Source organism: Rhagoletis pomonella, unplaced genomic scaffold (genome assembly GCF_013731165.1).
Source record: "Rhagoletis pomonella isolate Grant_MI unplaced genomic scaffold, Rhpom_1.0 Rhpom_scaffold_00007, whole genome shotgun sequence".
NCBI lineage: Eukaryota > Metazoa > Arthropoda > Insecta > Diptera > Tephritidae > Rhagoletis > Rhagoletis pomonella.
Genome location: NW_023458561.1, coordinates 60469675 through 60483135, shown reverse-complemented (window position 1 = coordinate 60483135; position 13461 = coordinate 60469675). Strand labels below are relative to the sequence as shown.

Genomic DNA, 13461 nt, shown 5'->3' with positions numbered 1-13461 from the left:
TATATATGTATGTATGTACATTAGGGTGGCCCTTAAAAAATGAAATTTTAAGTCTTAACCCCTCAGTGGCTAATACAACGGTCAAAGATATCACATATAAATTTTAGTCCCGATTGGAGTCGATTAAGGCGTGTTGCACAGGGGTCAAAATTAAGATTCCCCTACGGAGACTCAAAAAATTTAAATTAGTTTTTTTTCGTCTTACCCTACTCAAATCGGGACCAAAATTTATATGTGAAATCTTCGACGTTAGTAGTATCGATTTTGGGTATTAGATGAAAAAAATATTAATTTTAATTTTTTGAGTCTTCATAGAGGAATCAGAACTTTGACCCCTGTGCAACACGCCTAAACCGTCTCCGATCGGGACCAACATTTTTGTGTAATATCTTTGACTATATTAGTATCGATGTGGGGGTTGACGTTTAAGAAATCTGATGTAATAATGTACTTAATACATTTAAGAACCACCCCCATTTACATATGTACAGACATACATTTCCTCCAAGAGCGCATTAACGTGAGCAAATTAAGAGCGATATTGTGATTGTGCTTGATAGAAGTCGTCAAATCATGCTCTCTAATCGTTTATTTTGAGAGCTTTATTTTTCAGCTTTCACTAAGCATTACGAAAAACCTGTGTTTGTAAACAAAAAGAGGAATATTTTAATGAACTATCTTTAAATGCAACTTGTTTTATGCGCATCTACACGTAAATACAGACGACATATGTACATATATACATTTGTAGTCATTGAAAGCTGTTCATTAATATTATAAACTACAGCTGACCCGGCGAACTTCGTCCCGCCCAAAATAAATTTTTTTTATCGAAACAGGTTGGATCAACATTTTCACCAACAATTAGCATTAACGATTTCCAGTGGAACATTTATCTGCTAAGACTGTGGTTTGGTGGACGTCAGAAGCCATATCGTCGATGTTTTTGCAAAACCGCCTATCTTACGGCACTAAAATTTTACAGGACAGTGAAAAAACGGTTTATTCTTTGAAGCCATTGCTTTGATAGGCGGCATTTTCGCTAGCTATTATTTTACAAATCTGTGGTTTTAATAACGATTTAACGATTTTTATGCATAAATCTCAATGCCTGGAGTTCAGGGTTACGAAATTTCATTTTTGCCACAACGGCGATTTAGACGGTTTTGCAACTGGTCGATGGGCGGGTTTGTAAAAACATCGACGATATGTATTTCCATTGCCGTGTTAAATAACCTAACGAAACTGTTATGTTCGTGAAGAAGTTCCTGAAATTCTCAAATGATGGCGCGCTTCATAACACGGTTAATCGCAACCCGTAATAAATTTGAAGAACTTTTTCCTCTTTACTCCCTGGCGGCAACAATGATCCGGCCGATGGTGAATCTGTCCTTTAAACTATATAGTTTGGTGGTAATTGAGTATCGTTGTTCTACAGAAATCCATAACATATTGTACATAGTCTTATTTCAGGCGCAATGGTGGTTTATTTAACGGTGGTAATTTAAAATTGGCCCCTGGGCAATTCAATCCTGGTGTCTCCGAGTGAAGCTTCAACGCAAAGCAAAATTGGCAAATCACATCCATTGGGGCAATTGGAAGACACGGAAGCTCGACATACTCAGTGGTCCAATACGTCGAGGGAATCAGACATGCACGACATTTTTTCTCACTTGGACAATTTTTAGTAATAACTCGAATTCAGCGCCACCTGGCGGCTCTATTTTGCAATAGTATTGCCCTTACCGTTACCAATGCGTATTCCGAGCGAGTCAAATCGGATCATAAATAAGATCTTTAGTAACAGCTCGATTCCAGCGCCCCCTGGCGGGTCAAATTGTGAACCTACACTATCCAGATACCCACTGAAATGCACACAAAAAATTTCGTTAAAATCGGTAGTAGGGGCTCACTCACATACACATGTAGAGAATAATTATATATGGATATGTACATACGAAGATAGGTAAATATCTCAGTACGTCTGGAAGGTACCACGCTCCCTTTTCCATTGGCCAAACTTTTCCTTCATTAATATGCTATTGATTTCTTACATCTCCATGCCGAATTCCAATACTCTACCATGAACACTTCCAGAGAAATATAGTATGAAAAATTCCTCAGTTTGGGATTGACTTCGTATTTATCCATACCAAGTTCCAGAGATATGCAGTATGAAAAATTAGGTTTGTATGGGAGGTGCCAAGCTCCCTTTACATATCGAATTATTTTAGCCCATAACCATCCTAAACTAAATAACCATACCATCTAAACTAAATGTAACTGGTACTTTAATCGGCACTAATTTGGGGTTGTCTGGTAACACCATCGAGTTGTCGCAATTATTGCAGCTGTCAAAGTGGATTGTATGTGGAATGTAAATATTGCGCGATGTTCGAGATTTGTAAACATTCGAGAAAATTGGCGAATTTTTATGCATAGTCTTAATAAAAAGCGATTGATGTTGTAAAATCCAATAAATTCAACGTTTTATGATTTTTACACTACTTCGAAGCGATGGTGAATGTAATGAAAGGAGTATTCGTTGAATGTGATCCGGCTATGAAACAATTTCTATTGCATCTCGACGAAACACTCGCACTGGGACGCAAATTCATCATACAAGATTTGGATGAGAATCATTTGTTTATCTCTACCGATATCGTCGAAATACTGCAAGCACGTGTGGACGATTTGATGGATCGCATCAGTTTCCCACTGCACGAGAAGGAACCTTAAATTTTCACACCTTTCATATTAAAACTACATACATACAAACAAATACAATCATTCAACAATGGCAGGCCGCGAATCCAACCGCATCAAAGATGCCGAAAAGAAGCGCGTACTCGACGAAGCTGCACGCCAACGACGCGCGCGCAAGGCACTTGAAGCACTGGAGCAAGACAATTTTCATGAAGATCCACATGCCGATTTGGTGATGTCCAAGAAAGCGCCGAAATTTCATGATGGCATGAAAAACACAAAAGAGAAGAAAGCAAAGCGTAAAAACGCAGAATACTACAAAGCAAAATATCGTAAGAACTTCCCTCAATTGCTGGAGGAATGCAGGCAGAATTCTACGGACGTGCCTAATTACTTAAACGCTTTGGCGCCATCGCCCAACAAGCCGCCAAGACGTTTCTGTGCGGTATGTGGCAACTTTTCCAAATACACTTGCACCGCTTGTGGCACACATTACTGCTGCATTCGTTGTTTGGGCACTCATCAGGATACGCGTTGCCTCAAATGGACGGCTTGAAGTGATCTTTTAAGTTTAGAATTTAGTTGCATACATCCATAGTTACTTTACAATGCATAATGGTAAATATATACATGCATAATTAAAAATAATATTCAAATACATATGTACGTATAACTTTTAATATTCTTGCATTTCTTTTATTCAAGTGCCAGCTATTGAATAATGTTGAAAAAATCATTGGTTCCAAGCAGAGATTGAAATACAAAGCAATACATACATCTTTTATATTGCAAGTTTTTATACAAATTCATTTCATTTAAAATTGTTTCAAAAGCTGTTGCAAAAGGTAAACGTTTTCTCTTTAACAATTGTAAGTCAATATTAAACATTTAAAGTTGTTTTGAAATTTTTCTATCCAGCTTGTATACTCTTTGCTAATAACAGAATTGGTGAAAATAACACAAAAGTTCAAACAACCGTCCCTATAGCAAGTTCCGTAAATATGTAGTTTGCTGATAACTTCCAATTTTAGGTAGCAATTATTTTTTTTGGCATAAAATGACAGTTATTTTTTATTTAATTGCAAGTACAAAAATTAAGGCTGAAATACATTATATAAATATTCACAAATTTGATTTTAAGAAGGGTTTCAAACATTTCTCAAACGAGTCTGGCACTGGTTTCTTATTTAGTGGACTCTTCTTTGCCGCTTCAAACAAGCGTTCATAAACATTGCCATCATAGCTACCCAATGTCGAATTTAATACACGATCATGATAATCGAAACCATCACAAATGCCCACAGCATCCGGTCGCAATTTCTTCAAAGCTAATTCAAGTCGTGTTTGCAGAGAGCGTAGATTTGCATCGCTGATCGCAGTGAACTGAAAGCAGGCAAATAAACAATTTATCTTGAGTTTATATGGAACGATCTGTATACTAACCCGGAGTATATCGTTCATATGGCGCAGCACAGTTTGCACTAAATACAAATCCAATATATTTTGTAAGGCCAAATTGAGTGCTGTAGACCGGTTACCCAACTGTGAGGCTTTTATTTGCTCTAAAAATACCGAAGCGACAAATTGGCGGCCATGGAGCTGTTAAAAATAGAAGAAATTAAAAGTTGATATGTTTAAGCAGAATTTTTGTGTCTTAAAAACATTGCTCAAATATTCTAAATGCCACTTCATCGCACAAGATTTAAATATGCATACTGTTTGTACAATTTAATGAAACACTTTCATATATTTTAGATCTTGAGGAACAACATCTTTCTGTAACATATCGTACATGCAGGTTACTCACCTCAGCTGCCTGCGTCAACTCGATGCCTGTATGGTTGGCCGCTTCCTCTTGTGTTTGTCCCTCTGCCACACGTTTTGTCAGATTTTCGAAGGCCAATCGAGTTTTACTAAAATTTAAAATTTTTAAAGTTCAAATAACTCCACTCATCTTCATACTCACTTTGCCGCCGTGTACTGCAACAATTTAACAATGTATTCCCCAGAGTCATTCCATTGAGGCGTTTGCCCCATCTCACGCACTTCCGCCAGATATGCAACCAACGGTGGCATTTTCTTGCCTTGCGTCAGCTGTAACCAAGACTTAACCAAGTATCTACCGATTTGCAGTAACAACACTGTATTTTCACCCTCATAAGTATATGCAGCGACAGCATCGCCGTAGATGGTACTAAAATTAGTTGAGGACAGATAGCCATGACCGCCACAAGCCAAGCGTAGACGTTCGATGCCGAAAGAGGCATCCGTGGTGGAAAGCACTTTCAGTGCACACGAAATTATGTGCATGTCTGTCATGCGTGAGTAATCACCAGCGGCGATCTCTTTCAGCGTCAATTCATACATTTCCCACATGTGTTTAGCGGCAAGATGGTAGGCTATGCCGTTGGCTATTTCCGGAAAGAGTTTATACTGCTGCGTTACATGATCGATGATTTGCGGTTCAGGCTCACTGAAAGCGTTACAATTTTATATTAAATTTGTATTAAAAATAGATAGCATAGCTAAAGGGCGCTTACTTGGTATTAATCGGACTCTGTCGTCTAACTGCCGAGTAGCGTGTTGCTATTGTGGCAGCCTGCAATAGGTAATTCGATGACCACCTTCCAATCAAGCAACGTGTATATACCATAGTCATATAATTCAATTTCGATGCTGGACTGGCGACAAATGTGCCATCCGGCAAAACCTTGGCATTGCGCATCAGCATATTTGTGCGTGGTATGCGCACATTCCTTAAGCCCAAGAAACCTTGATTTACGCCAGCCATGCCTAGTTTCTTGCCAATCTCGCCAATATCCACGCCTGGTAATGGCATGTGGGTATCCAAATCACGGAGCTGCACCATAAAACTTTGAATGCCATGGTGTTTATCGTCGATGTACAGCTGGGCCACCACCATTGCGTGGTTGGCGGTGTGTCCCACTAAAATGTTAAGGTTTTACTAATTCAATAATAATAAACCACAAGTCAAACGACTTACATCCACCCGGCCACCACTTGTATGCCTGAAGATTAGGTGTGTTCAACACAAACTCGTCGGTTTTGCGATCATAGTCGGCGCGTGTTTCAATGCCACGGACATTGGTGCCATGTCCGATTTCGGTTTGTGCATAGGTGCCGATTATATTACAGTTCGCTGCAGGTTTGCCAAATTTTTCGATTTGTTCTGGTGTTCCTTGGCTGAAAATCACATCAACAAACATTGTTATGTGCGTGCCAAAAGGATGGTTAATAGGCATCAGTGCTTGACCCGGAAAGCTGTAGAGTAATTTCCTTAAAAAAAAAATTAGCTATATTTTTGTACTATGTTTGAAATTAACTGGCTAACCAGAATGGTGAGACTGTGGTATGATGCAGCAAGAGTTGTCAAAAGTTAAAATATTCGTAATGCTTTAAACCGGCCACCATAGATAGCTATGGTTGTAGTGCATTATAATAGCGTGAAATAGCTTGTGGCTGTGGTACTACATTCTGGTTAGCCAGTAAGTATTAGCTAAACTTACGGCCAAATATCATTGCCACCTGGATTGCGCAGCGCTTGCAATTTTTGTAACTTTTTTGATGCTTCGGTGACATCCTTCAGTGCCAGATGGTAAACATCTTCATGTGATAGGTAGTCGTGCATGTGACCATCTCTGAGATCCTTATAGAGGTAGTTTTCTGTAAGGCAATTCGAGTTCAATTAGAAAACTTAATTAATTTTTTGAAACGGCTTTCTGTTTCGCAAGGATACTCTTATTAATAATTAAAATTATTTGTCTTGGAGTTCGAACCGATATACTAATTATTTAAGTGAAAAGTGATGCTGTCTCGCAATTGCCAACCAATGAATCGAGGCTTTGCAGAAGACGACTTCGATTCATATCTGGCCAAGGACCGCCACGCCAGCAACATTCCCCAAAAACTCCGGGTAATTTGTGTGCTGTTACAGCCACAACAACATTAGCCACTTTAATATATATGAAAATGGTGTGTGTGGAAATTTTAAAATTAAAATGCTTGAAAACTTCAAAAATGCTAAAAGTGTCTCAGCGTTTCTACCTTACTATATTTTTATCATGGGTCAAACGATATTCTTATTATAATTTTTTCGCCCATAAAAATATTTCCCTCGAATTTCGTTAATGATTCAAGTTAATGCAAGTCATACAGGCTAGCCGGCTCAAAGATGCCTAATTGCCGGTAATTATCACCTGTTCGTTCACTTACATGTATGGTTGTAAGTAGATTACTAAGTGAATGCATTTTTTGTTTATTATATTCAACATTTTTTTTTAATTTTATTAAGAAATGAGATCTTTATTTTATTTCAGTTCACATTCTGTTCACTATAAATTTTTGTAACATTGAGTGTGCCCACCGCAGGCTGGTGATCGGAACAAATCCATTTGTTAAAAGTCTTGCACCACTTTTTGTGGATGGACTTAGAGCTCTGGTACAATAGGTGAAACGACCAACTAAAATTTGGTATTACATCGTGCTGTACTTCTTGAGATGCTCCTAAGAGCTTCCCTATTCCAAATTTTAGTTGTTAGAGGAGGGTTTCAATGGATGTACAGCGATTCAAAGCGGGGTTCAAAGAATCGAGGGACTATTCTTGTAAAAAGTTATCCCTGAAATTTTTTTTCAGTATTGACATTCATATGGTTGATTATGAGAGCTTCGATTGCAGCAATGTTCATCAAATCGAAAAATATTTTAAGTGGTTATCGGCGGCAGTTTCTAAGAAAACTGATGCACCGCATATGCAAAGTAACCAAATTATAAACTTAGTACATCAATACTCGCGAGGTAGGCCCGCGATTTTCGCGCCAGTCCACAAAAAAGTGCATACGCGTGGAAGTCAAGCGCAGTACTCACTCGTCGACAAATTTAATGCAGAAGGCCGTGGTCTACTATAGTAGGCCCCGCGTGTACTCTAGTGTTACATATTCACACCTCATGCAAGTACAAAGGTAAACTCATATAAACATTAATCAGCGGGCTCACTGAATGTTATCTGATAAAACTTAAATAGTCTGTTTTCTTCAATTTAAAGAAGTTGGCAAAAGAGAGATTAGAATGCTGCTTGAGTGGCAGTATCTTGATTGTTTCGGTTACGTAAATTCGACTGCCGTGTGAAAATTCGTTAACTTTTAGGAGTTATTTGTTTTACTTATCGTCGTCTGAAATGAAAAAAGACGTAACAAACATCATCGTTGAAATGCAAAAAGTCATAACTAATAACAATTCAAAATTCACTGCTTGATTTATATGATGAATTTCATCGATTAAAACAACTCCCCACATCATTTTATAAAAAAAAAAAAAAAAATTTTAGTCACGAATTTTTCCATTTCATTTAGGATGTTGTTGCGTCTTTTTGCATTTCAGGTGACTATATGTACATGCATACATATGTACATACTACAAATGTTTTTAAATACATATAAACATGTTTAAAAAAAAAAAATAAAAATAACATTTGGAATTTTATGTAGCAATGATAAGCTTTTAACCATTTCTAAGTAGATAACAAAATGAAAAAAAAAAAAATTTATATGGTACATGCACACATATTAAAATTTGTTTCGGTTTCTACATACATACATACATACATAGGAATTATGTGTCTGCGATTGATAGCATTTGAGTTTATAATGCCTAATGAGACCTTTTTTGGACTGCAAAGATCAACCACAATTTAGATTGTTGCAAAGGTTAATGCACTATATATGTAAAATATCTATCAAAAATTGCAATTTAAATTACTAACACAGTGCTACAAAAAGGAATGAAGTAGAAATACATCCTCAGTAAGGGAAGCCAGTAAAATTGCTAAAAAGGAGTGGGTAGACACTGTGGTCAATTGTAACCAACTGTTACCACTTCTGGATAGTTGTAAGCCGCGCAAAGTCCGCAAAACACTCGGAAACCATTGTCCGCAGAATGCATCATACTAGGCCGAGTATACTTTGAATTGCCATCAAATTATAACTTAAGAAAGTTTTCTTATGAGGCAATTGAGAAGTGCATATGCAAAAATTTCATAAGTTGCATAAAAGAAATGTTTGCTTTGCATAGCATGCCTGTTAAAATTCAGCCTCCTCCTCCTCCTCCTTGGAGTGAGTAAAAACGTCGCCAAATTTGAAAAGAGGAAAAAAGTGAGCGAAAATTGTGTTTGCTGGGCAAATAAACACAGATCTCTTTGAGTTTTATAAATTGACGTATACACTTATTGAAATGTTGATAGTCCACCGAGCTACTGAGCTTTAATAGGCGGCATACCCGGTACGTCTGACTCGCGAGTCAGTTTGGATGTATATATCATAAAGTTCGGAGGTATACATGTATGATATATTAATGAAAATAAATATGTTAGTTACACCGACATGGCTCTCAGTGACTCAACTGTGTGTAGTCGAAAGGCGATTCAGCACGTACACAGATGACTCGCGAGTCAGACGCGCCATCTATAGCGCCTATTAAGTGCGCAAAGGTTTTATAACCGTAAGTCAAGATTTTGGGTATATTTGGCAAATTTCATATTTCGATTCTTGCTTTACTCGACAAGAAAGATAACATCACTTTCCAGCATATATGTATGTATGTATTACATATATGCACTGCAGGTATTTTGGAGAGTCGTACACACTGTAATACAAAGACGAATTATAAAAATTTCATATACATATGTATGTACATACATACATACATTTTTTTAAAGACATTTTGCTTGATTTTTTCACAGCACACATCTGCTCTTTGCATACGAAAAAGTCCACTTACCAATTTCGCGTTTATCTTTTAATTTATCAGCGCCGCCATACCACCAACACTGAAATTCTTCAATCTTGAAACTGGCTGACCTCCGTTCTTTTTCCAGATCGGGATTGACGCGAGCTGGTATGAGACTGGTTTCGGTGGGCATTTTATTCTACGGTTAATTTTATACTTGCAAGAATGTAACGAAATAAATTTTATTAAAAATGCAACTGTGTCAAATTACGTTTTCAAAATTTGTTCATGCAATGCGTGATGCCACTACTACTACCAACGGCACGCGATCCCGCAGAACAACTGTCAACAATACAAACCGAGCTGAAGCTTTTCTAAAACAATTTCTCTTTGTATTGTCGGAGTGATGGTTGAAAAGCGTTCGTTTTATCACTCTCTCTAGAAATGCGATCTGCGAATCAATAAAAAGCATAAGAGCGGGCTATTTTTTACGCTCTATTTTGGAGCTTTTTTATCTGCACCTGTTTGTATACCTTGCTAATTATTAACACTGCTAGGGCTTGTAGGCTCGCGTGCCGAATTTTTTGGCTTTTATTATTATAGCTAATGGTGATTTCGTTTCATCCAAAAGATGTTGTCCTTCCCTGGTGCAAAATGTGTTTTTCCTTTCTTGTCCTTGTCTAGCTCACGCATTTCATAATATTGTCGAAAGAGGCAATTAAGCGGCAACATTTTTTGGTAGAAACGAAATCATCATAAGTTTTGTCTAATTTGCCTTGTCTTATCAGCCATTATTTTCATAAACTGCCCATTTAAGATATCGCAAATCACAATGATATGTGTATTTATGTACACTATTTGTTCGATAACATGTGCCACTAGAGCACTGTTTTCAAAAAAGATCAGGCAGATATAACGTGACAAATATTGCAGATATCAATCCACAGTGGCTATTTCTTCTTCGGGTTTAGAGGTAGATAGACGTAATGGTTGCTCTTAAATTTTCGCAGACTTGTTGAAAATTTATGAAGATATAGAAAAAGAACTCCTTACTTTTTGAAGCACAAATTTCGATAAAACCACTCTTACGAAACTTTTGTCGAAAGATGCTTTCGCAGGAAAGTCTTCTAAGATGAACCGAAAAAGAGTTATTTTCCGAGATACTCAATAACTCTGCCTCATTTCGACTACCTAACTTTGTTAGCATGTTCCAAGCGAAGTTATCTACGGACGAAAAGAGTTCTGGTTCATTACCAAAGACGTAGCTGGTTACATATCGACGGCCGAGTCGAATAACCCAAAAAAAAACTTTTGTAGGCTTAGATTTTATCAGTGAGTCTCTTAAGTGTTATCGACTCACGGTGAGCCGAGTAAACTTGGTGTCTCTTCATGGTTGAACCAGAGAAGTAGGGGTGGGCTAATGAGTGTGGCAGATGTTGGGGTTGATTTTGGATAGTTAAAATATATCGCATGCATTTTTAAGTTTCACAAAGGCGGCTCGACTTCGAAGAAGACACTGCTGGGGTCGTAAAAAGGGTTCACCATGTAGATGACATTCTGGTTACATCAGGAGGCATTCCATGAGAGTTCTTATTTGTCTTTGCTCCTAGTGCTAGCGGCAATCGACTTGCTTCGGTTGCTATTCTTAGGGCGGAGGGGGAGAGAGCAAGCTGTCGAAGGTAACTCATAAAATTTTCGGATCATTTACAGTCGGTATGTTTGACCTAAGTTCTGCTTCATTGAGGTGTAACATAAAAAACTTAGGCACTACATAGACTGAATGTAATTTAATAAAGATGCTTGATATTTTACTTAAACAGTTTCTTCGACAAGGCCCAGTAGTGTGAAGACAGAGGACAATAGACGCTTAGAAAACCCATCAGCAAACACCTTTCTGGAAAAAATCTATAGCTTATTATATTCGTATTGGAATTTTTACCGATTAACCATAAATTAAGCTTAAAACACAATAAAGTAAGTAAATCAAGAGCATAGCTTTCTTTTTGAGCTACATAATTTATTGGAAAAAAAAATTGTTTCCATAAAAATTGCCATCCTAAACCCTACAATACAAGCCGGTGTTGAAAAATATCAAACATTTTAGCTAAAAGTACAGTAGCTTTATAAATTCGACTTTAGAAAAGGCTTAAGCACTGTATGGAATGACTTCGGCACTGGCTGCTGATTCAAGGGACTCTGTTTAGCTAAATCAAACATACGCTCGTAAACATTACCATCATACGAGCCCAAAGTTGAGCTCAGCAAGCGATCAGGAAAATCGAAACCATCAACTATCGGCACAGCATCGGGTCGCAACTGCTTCAAAGCGGTCTCTAGGCGAGTTTGAAGCGAGCGCAGCTCAACGTCACTGAAGCTGATGCACTGTTAAGAAAAATAAACATATTTACTTGATGATAATGGAGGGTAAGAAAATTGGAAACCACCTGCAGTATATCACTCAAATGGCGCAGCGTTGTATGCACCAAGTAGAGTTCCAAGAGACGCTGCAGCACTCTGTTCAAAGCAGCAGAACGTTCAGCGGCTTCGGAACCGGTGACATGAGCTAGAAATGTGGCAGCGACAAAGGAACGACCATGTAGCTTTTGAAAGATGAGATGTGGATTAAAAAAAAAAAACATTTTCAGGTGAAGTTATTAAGTTTCCTGAGTGTACACACCTCAGCGGCTTGCGTTAGCTCAATGCCCGTATTATTGGCCGCTTCTCCTTCAGATTGGCCTTGCTTTAGTCGCTGCGCTAAATTCTCATAGGCCAAGCGCACCTTACTGCAATTGGAGAAAGCAAATTAGTTTTCTTTGGCACTCAACTGCCCGCGTTTCGTAAACTCACTTTGCAGCCGCATACTGTAGCGTCGCAACAATATTCGCCCAATCACCTGTCCACGGACCAAAAGCTTTGCCTTGCGCTGGCCCTGCCAAATAACTCGCTGTTGGTGTAAGCGGTTTGCCCGCGATAGCAGCGCTCCAGGACTTTATTAGAAAACGTCCGACTTGCAGCAACAGCACCGTATTCTCGCCCTCATACGTGCAAGCGGCCGCTGCGGCTGCGACGATGCGATGCAAGTTGGCTGAGGTCAAGTAACCGTGGCCGCCACAGGCGAGTCGTAGACGTTCGGCGCCCACATTTGAATCGGCAGCGCAGAGCGCTTTAAGCGCACATGACAGGTTGTGCAATTCTGGCAGCCGTGTGTAATCGCCACGCTCTATGTCTGCGTAGGTTTCATAATACAATGACCACAAAGACTTTGCGGCGAGTTGATACGCAATCGAAATAGCGATTTCCGGGAAGACTTTAAGCTGTTGCGTTACATGATCAATTATTTGTGGCTCCGGCTCGTTCGGATTGATCGGACTTTGACGGCGCACAAAAGAGTAGCGTGTAGCTATTGTGGCGGCCACCGCGAGCAGTGTCGAACTATTTTGCACAATCACGCAACGCATCATAACCATCGTAAAGTAGGTTAGCACGGATGCTGGACTCTTCACGAATGTGCCATTCGGCAAGACTTTTGCGTTGCGCATCAGCATATTCGTGCGTGGTATGCGCACATTTTTCAAGCCCAAGAATCCATTATTTGCGCCGTAGAAACCCATCTTGTGTCCGATCTCGCCAATGTCAATCCCCGGCAGCGGCAAATGTGTCTCCTCGTCACGCAATTGCACTATGAACATTTGTACGCCCTTCGGCTTATCGTCAATGTAGAGCTGCGCCACCAGCAGGCAATAGTTGCTGCAGTGACCCACTGTTGGCGAAATTAAATTAAAATTATTTAGCAAACAAAATACTTTAGCGCCACTCACAGCCACCAGGCCACCATTTGTATGCGCTCAGCGTTGGCGAGTTCAGCACGAATTCGTCCGTTGTCCGATCGTAATCGGCGCGCGTCTCCAGTCCACGCAGGAATGTGCCATGGCCCAACTCTGTCTGCGCATAAGTGCCACAGATTTCGAAATTCTCCACGCGCTTGCCAAAGCGTTCCCACTGTTCGTCGGTGCC

The 13461-nt window shown here is 39.2% G+C and overlaps 4 protein-coding genes across 5 annotated transcripts in view; 2 read left to right on the top strand and 2 right to left on the bottom strand.

Moving 5' to 3' along the window:
- The first annotated feature begins 2361 nt into the window (after positions 1 to 2361).
- Positions 2362 to 2921, top strand: LOC118743226 (general transcription factor IIH subunit 5). Its single transcript, XM_036475788.1, has one exon. The coding sequence runs from the start codon at positions 2518 to 2520 to the stop codon at positions 2737 to 2739; it is 222 nt and encodes a 73-aa protein (XP_036331681.1). The 5' UTR covers positions 2362 to 2517; the 3' UTR covers positions 2740 to 2921.
- LOC118743225 (zinc finger HIT domain-containing protein 1) lies at positions 2777 to 3498 on the top strand. The gene is made up of 2 exons (XM_036475787.1): positions 2777 to 3324; positions 3412 to 3498. Exon 1 carries the CDS (start codon positions 2798 to 2800, stop codon positions 3260 to 3262), a length of 465 nt encoding a protein of 154 aa, XP_036331680.1. The 5' UTR covers positions 2777 to 2797; the 3' UTR covers positions 3263 to 3324; positions 3412 to 3498.
- Positions 3499 to 3578: 80 nt separating this feature from the next.
- Positions 3579 to 9774, bottom strand: LOC118743224 (probable peroxisomal acyl-coenzyme A oxidase 1). Of its 2 annotated transcripts, XM_036475786.1 has the most exons (9): positions 9719 to 9774; positions 9499 to 9646; positions 6234 to 6390; positions 5711 to 6003; positions 5247 to 5652; positions 4673 to 5179; positions 4514 to 4619; positions 4150 to 4305; positions 3829 to 4089 (listed from the first exon to the last, which is right to left on the bottom strand). In XM_036475786.1, exons 2-9 carry the CDS (start codon positions 9638 to 9640, stop codon positions 3829 to 3831), a joined length of 2028 nt encoding a protein of 675 aa, XP_036331679.1. In that variant the 5' UTR covers positions 9641 to 9646; positions 9719 to 9774. The 2 variants fall into 2 exon arrangements, with proteins under 2 accessions (XP_036331678.1, XP_036331679.1); XM_036475785.1 differs by lacking the exon at positions 9719 to 9774 and having other exon boundaries at positions 3579 to 4089; positions 9499 to 9640.
- Positions 9775 to 11453: 1679 nt separating this feature from the next.
- The window catches only part of LOC118743223 (probable peroxisomal acyl-coenzyme A oxidase 1), a 27309-nt gene continuing 25301 nt past the window's right edge, over positions 11454 to 13461 (bottom strand). The window contains exons 4-8 of the mRNA XM_036475783.1: positions 13266 to 13428; positions 12295 to 13207; positions 12125 to 12230; positions 11892 to 12047; positions 11454 to 11829 (exon numbers count right to left, since the gene is read on the bottom strand). Coding sequence (XP_036331676.1) covers positions 11569 to 11829; positions 11892 to 12047; positions 12125 to 12230; positions 12295 to 13207; positions 13266 to 13428 — 1599 coding nt within the window. The 3' untranslated portion in view covers positions 11454 to 11568. The remainder of the gene's footprint in view (positions 11830 to 11891; positions 12048 to 12124; positions 12231 to 12294; positions 13208 to 13265; positions 13429 to 13461) is intronic.